The 6,847-nt window shown below is 35.7% G+C and overlaps 1 protein-coding gene across 1 annotated transcript; it reads left to right on the top strand.

Annotated features, from left to right (window-relative positions):
- The first annotated feature begins 279 nt into the window (after positions 1 to 279).
- LOC130430666 (chloride channel CLIC-like protein 1) lies at positions 280 to 4,563 on the top strand. Its single transcript, XM_056759815.1, is given in 10 exon segments — positions 280 to 336; positions 1,817 to 1,897; positions 1,990 to 2,109; positions 2,407 to 2,517; positions 2,605 to 2,829; positions 2,947 to 3,087; positions 3,253 to 3,352; positions 3,599 to 3,696; positions 4,041 to 4,187; positions 4,282 to 4,563. Coding segments are annotated over 10 exon segments (1,362 nt in total).
- The last annotated feature ends 2,284 nt before the right edge of the window (positions 4,564 to 6,847 follow it).

Raw genomic sequence — 6,847 nt, 5'->3', positions numbered from 1 at the left:
TGTTTTGCTCTTCACAAAGTTTTATTTAGTTTTCTGTAAAACTTTCATCGGTTATTCCTTAAGTGTGGTGCAACAAAGTTTTAAAGCTGTCTATTTCCATGTTAAAGTAACTAATAACCAGGTGACTGAGTGTCATAGCTTTTCTCTGCATCAATCTAAAAATCAAACCATTCTTAAACAGGTTTGACCTCTATTTAAATGATTTAATTCATGTGTTTGACTTGACAAAACATCTGCTGTTAGTATTTACATCATGGTGGTTTATTTACATTCATATTAATGGAAAAATGACCATTCGTGCTGCTTAAAAAGTATTCTGCAAGTGCAAAATGTGAGACATCAGGTTTCTTTAAATATAATTTAGATGTTCATAGTGCAATGTCATGTACAGCTGTAATTGTATTTTATACTGTAATTATAATTTACGTCAATACAAAAAATGTTTTTTATTCACAACACATTCAACTACAGACAAAAGGACATCAAGGCATAGTTTAAATCACATTTCAGGACTGTTTCGTTTACCTAAAATCGCAAATCACAAATAGACGAATGTGTGGCATTTTGTGTTGTGAAAGCCCTACCTTTTCTGCATTGTGACATATTGAATAAGAAGCAATTTTCCAGTAGACATGCAATTCCAAGAATGAGAAGTGAACAGTCCATTTCTTTTTACAGTAATGCGAGTACAATAGAGCAAGTTACAAAAAAATACAAACAAACACACCCCGACATATTTATAATATTTCTGTGCTATTTCTTAAAGCTTCTTTCAGCAGAATGGTGTAGATTAAGGCTGATACGCCCATAATGTGACCATCTTATCAGCTGAAGATGAGAGGAAGGAGAGATCTCGACATTGACATTGGATCACTTTATCAGCATGTTACAGGAAGGATATTGGTAAGATCCCATAAAGGAAAGCAGACAACGTTTTTTTTTAGGCTCATTGAGGCTCACAACCCATTTCAATTTTAAAGATCTTAAATTTATACATAAGACAGGATTTATTATAAGGACTGATGTATCATTAAAGGTTTTATGCTGGTCAGACGGGGGTGAACTTTCCCAGGACATATTTGAGCTAGAGTCTGGGTTTGAATCTGAGCCGGGTCTTGAACTTTATTCAATAAAATATGTAAAATCAAAATATGACCTCTTCAAAAAAATAAAAAAAAACATTTCTCTGGCACAACATACCTCGATGATCAGTGATCATGACTTTGTTATCATAAGACATATGAACATTGAATCGTGTACACAGAGTTGCAAACATCACTTCAAATTGCGATGACCCTCTATTGCAGTTTTCGTTAAATTCAATATTAAACGTGAGATCAAAATGATAGGTCTCGAAATTTATCAGACCAAGGATGCCCATTATGAATTGTAACCAAAATTTGAGGTGCATTTGCTACCATCAAGCTGTTCTTGGTGGCGCAAACGGAGAAATCACAAATTAAACAAGGAACTATCTTAATAAATCAACTGCAGATTATCGGTTTTCTATTTAAAATCTTCGATTAAAAAAAACACCACAGTGAAAAAGTAGCTTTAGACGAAGGCCAATAGCGTTAAAGATGATGAGCTTTCGTGTCCAATTGAAAAGACCTTTCGGCACTCCCCCTACTTTCGTTACGCACAGTTTCCTATTGACTTTTTGCTTATTATAATCGAAGCGATGAGGACTAGTCTTTGATATGTCTGCTAAGTAAACATATTAATCATGAAGGCACCTGGATGTTCGTCGATTTGGCTTTGGACTCTATTTGTTATTTGTGGACTTTTTGTTATTTCCCATGCAAATATTAATAACGACGACGATGATGAATGGATCGATCCATATGACATGCTGAATTATGAGCCAACAACCAAACGCATGAGAAAACCCGCAGAGGTAAATTTAAGTTTTTTTGGCAAGTTTATTTTGTAAACGAAATCAAGCTTCTTACAAGAGTCATCGTCAAACCTTGTTTTTATGTTTCACAGTCAGCAAGTTACACAAATGTGCCAACCAAGGGAAGAGAGTTTAGCTCAGACTCCTGTGAACTGCCAAAGTGCCCTGATGTCTCTGAGTGCACGGATACACTCAGTATTTTGCAAAAACAGGTGAAAATAATTATTAATATTAATATTATACAGTGATATTTCTTGAAGTACTAACCTTTTTTAAACAGGGCTGTGCCCTTGCACTTTTGGTTTATGTAGACCTGTGTGAATAGAGACGGGAAATAGTTTAGCAGTGATTTAAATAATGTTTGAACAAAAAAATAAGCATTTTTTGTTTCACAGTTGCAGTCATTATAATTTCGATCCATTTAGCAGTAAGACAGTTAATAAGAAAGATGGTTTGGTGATTAAGATGAGCACATGTATGTTATATTAATATTTCTCATTCTTCTGTAGGTTGATGAACACAAAAAGAAGGAGGTCACCAACTTTCCACAGCGAACATGTGTTCCAGTATTCAGACGTTTCCTTGCCAAGCTTCTTAAAGAAACTGCTAAACTGGGTCTGGTATGTTTATCCATCATCTTTGAGGAATTGATATTATGTTCCTCAGCACAATATTGAAATGTATAACATTTACTGTTTCCTCTTTAGCCTGATGATGCAAACAAACATATGCATTATGACGCCGAGGTGAAACTGTCCAAGCTGACGGTGTCAGAGTTCAGTAAGCTTTTAAGAGAAGACACTGACTGGACCACTGGAGCCATGGATGAGGCTCTCAGTCAAATTCTGGTGAAATTTAAACACCATGACCCTGAAGCCTGGAAGTGGCGATTTGAAGACACTTTTTATGTGGAGTTAGATACTGTCTTGAAGGTCTTTATCAAGTCTTGTGGAAGTTTGAAGATTTTCTTAGATTTTCTCATCTAAAGAGTTGGACCAAAATATTACATATAACTTGGTAATATATCTTTACTCTTCTTATTTCTACAGGTTTTATTGTGCGTTCTTATAATCACCGCTGTTATCTGCACTGAAGTATGGTGTTTGGTGTCATGGATCATCCAGTTCAGAAGAATGTTTGCCGTATCCTTTTTTATAAGTGTGATTTGGAACTGGTTCCATCTTTATATGGTAAAAATGTATATGTTTTTTACATTAGAGGTGAAAAGCAATCCACCACTATAAATCTTGACGTGTTATAATTATGCCATTTTTAATGAACAGATGACCATTAGGTGGAGAAACCTATGTATGTGTGTTTGAGTTGAATCATTTTGTAAATCTTTTTTTTGCTAGCTTGCATTTGCTGAGCACCAGAAGAATGTTGTGCAGATGGAAAGCTTCAATGCAAAATGTACTGGGTTGAAACAGATGAACTGGATGGATAGTTTGTCAGGTGAGATGCTTTGTTTATGACATTTCTATGAGGCCCTTTAGGGGACAGGTAGCAATATTTTCGCCCTGCTTGACAGCATTCCTTTGTAAACGTTTGCATTCTGTCACAATAACTTTTGCCTATAGTAATACACAAGAGAAACTATTCTGAGGGATGCCCATTTATTATTATGTATGAAGTAATCTGAATTGAACTACTAAAACAGGTCACGATGTTCAATCTTTGAATTGTTTTATTTTGATTCAGAGTGGTATAGACATACATGGACACTTCAAGATGATCCGTGTAAAAAGTACTATGAAGTCCTGCTGGTGGACCCAATTATACGTGTACCTCTAATTAAGGTTTGTATGTCTGTTTTCAAAACTTAATAATAGATAAGACACATGAAAACTGTGATAAAAAATCGAGGTTATCATAAAACTTCAACTTTTTGTTAATACATGTAGAAACATAACTGTTGTGTTGCTTAACAGTGCATATAAAGTGTTTCTTTGCAGTATTTGAGGTCTGCAAAAATACAGACAATTTCTCCAGTTTTCATTTTCTGCAAAGAAATGCAGATATAAACAATATTTATGTTTGAAATTTGGGAGAAATATTGTCAGTAGTGAAAATGGTCTTTGAGATGGTCTCTTTATTTTTGTCAGCGGCTATGTATGTTATATCCAATTTTTTTTGTTTTTAGGCTATCACAGTCACAATAACAAACTTTTTCACCGATCCACTGAAGCACATCGGGCAGGGTATCAGTGAATTTCTGAGAGCTTTGCTGAAAGACCTGCCAATCACTCTCCAGATACCTGTGCTTCTTGTTATTGCAGGAGGCATCTTTGTAAGAGTGGATGGAATTTAATTATATATATGTATTTCAGGATATTTTAGAATAAACAGATACTTAAGCAAAATCGCACCCTTGCTTTCTTCAGGTCTTCATGTATGGAAGTGCTCATGCAGCTATACAACATGCAATCCATTGGTCCTGGCTTGGTGGACGACAAGACCCGCCCCCACCTGCTGTAGAGCAACGTCAAGCTCCCAGACTAAGAGAGAATGAATATTGGGCTGGAGGCGATGCCCCACAGCCATTACAAGATCCCCACCACAACAATAACAATCATGTCAGGAATCGGGTTAACCATGGCTTTGAGGCAGGAGAGCCTAATGCTAATGCCCCACAGCCTAACCAGGAGGGCATCAGGAACCCTTAGACAAGAGATGGAGAAAGCAGCATGGACCATGGAATTTGTTGGGGCGGCCTGGAGATGTTCAAACTCATGGCTGCTTAGGGCCCCCGTGGCCACAAAGGGGTCCCCAAAATTTTGCATCAAGACCCATATCCGTTGAAATATTAAATAAAAAAACGATGTCATTTCATGTACTCTTGGGCCATTTCATGACATCGTTTTTTTATATAATATTTCGATGGATATGGGTAATGATACAAAATGCTTAAAATGTTAACCTGCTGCTGCAGCAGCATACATGCACAGCTAGAGTATTTCTGATTTACATAATTAAATTTGAATGAAGAATTTTAACTCAATATCACAAGAGAGGACATATCTTTCTTGTTGTTAAAATCGATTTTTTTATGTTAATTCTTTCCCCGCCATTGACGAGTTATAACGCAATCAGTGTTTGTACTGTTATACAGCAGGTGGCGCTGTTACACACCTTTGGAAAAATTAGTGAATCTCTGAACCTAGAAAGTTTATATTTTATCTGTTTTAATGATTGTTTTAAGTGTAATCTGGGTGGAGTATTTGACGAAAATATTTTAATTATCTCAGCTGTTTAATCAAAGTGATGCATTTTTGAAGAAACCAACCCATATCTATGGGGTCATAATAAAAAAGGACAAATAAGATACAATATAGTTTATTTTGTTTGAAAGCAGAGACTCCGTTCTTTCATTTGATATATTGTTTGTCCATAAATTAATTACAGAAAAAGTACTGTGAGCTATAAAAATTTAGGGAAAATGTTAAAAAAAATCGCTGGCGCTGGCTGGCAACTGTTTTTTTTAAAGGCCGGCGGGGAAAGACTTAAAATAACATTCTTTCCAGCTTTTCAAAACTCAAACGGATCAAAAACTCTTCCATGGCTCAAGAAAGACAGACTGGACTTGCACTAATTAGTATTAATAACAAAATTGCCTGTCAGATATCTTCAAGTGATATCATAAACAACTTTTCCTGCAGAGAAGCCAGGAAACACAAATTCCAAGGAGTAAATTGGAATATTGAGGTGATATGAAAAGTTGAGTTAGTTTGTCAAAAATTAATGTTTATTTTGTAAACCTATTTTAAATTTTCCATTAAAATTTTATTTATTTTTCAAATAAAAATAAAATAAAATAAGGACAAAACCAAAAAACCCACGAGGGGGTAACATGACAAAACAGGGGACTATAACATTATAACAGGAGAAACTCAAAAAAAAACCTAAAACGGGAATAAAGTAAAACATGACATAACCAGAATAACTAAACAAGACGAGACGAGACAACAATAAACAGTGACTAGCCAATATGAGACAAACGACGAGTGACGATGAACCAGCACAAGAGGAGAGACAGGAGGTCAATATAAAGGGAACTAAATTAAGAGGGGACAGGTGCAGGGGATAAACTGATTAATTAACACTAACTAGGAAACAGAGAAGGCGAACAATGACCTGGAGAGAGCATAAGGCAAGCCAAAAGGTTCAAAATGTCTCTCCCCACAAAAAACAAGGGATCCTGTCTGATTTTGCCCCGAGACCAAGAAATATCTGACAGTTAAAGTGCAAATTAACACCCGACCACTCCTGTGGGTTTACTACTGTTACAATTAAAATCTGTTGAAGGGAAAAAACATTGGTATGATGTAAGCAAATAATACACCTACAGCAAATTAAATTGATAATGGGGGTTTTAGATTTATAATGTATGAATTATTAAGGATTGACAATAATTGGACATAATGGTGGCACGGAGGGGCCCCCAAATAAAATTCTGCTTAGGGCCCCCTGAAGGGTTGGGCCGGCCCTGTGTCAGGTAACATGTCTAGCCAGGATAACACTGATTGTCAGCAGAGGACACAGGAGCACGACCCTGGCATAGAGAGAGGTGAAGAACCTGAAGCAGAGGACATTCAAAAAGAAATGAAAAAGAGAAGGAGAAGGATGTGTCAACAATGAGTTACATATAATACTAGGCAGAGTCTGATGGATATTACGTTATGTTGTTTTAAAATGTTTAGAATATTCAGGTGATAAAGAGTTGAATAAGTTGCCTGTTAACATCAAAAGTATTTTAAATGCAGTTGATTTTAGCACAAAAGTTAAAAGCTGGTTAATAGAATGATGTAGTAATGTATAGTTGGTTTAAATTGTATTATTGTATTTTACCAAAGTAACCTGTCACCATAGTTAGTGAAGTTGTGCATTACATCAAGGACCACAATGGAAATAAGTTTATTTAAACTTTTTGTGTTTATCCTTGACAAATTA

Source organism: Triplophysa dalaica, chromosome 10 (assembly GCF_015846415.1).
Source record: "Triplophysa dalaica isolate WHDGS20190420 chromosome 10, ASM1584641v1, whole genome shotgun sequence".
NCBI lineage: Eukaryota > Metazoa > Chordata > Actinopteri > Cypriniformes > Nemacheilidae > Triplophysa > Triplophysa dalaica.
Note: the sequence above shows the minus strand (reverse complement) of the source record. Positions and strands in the feature narration are given on the sequence as shown.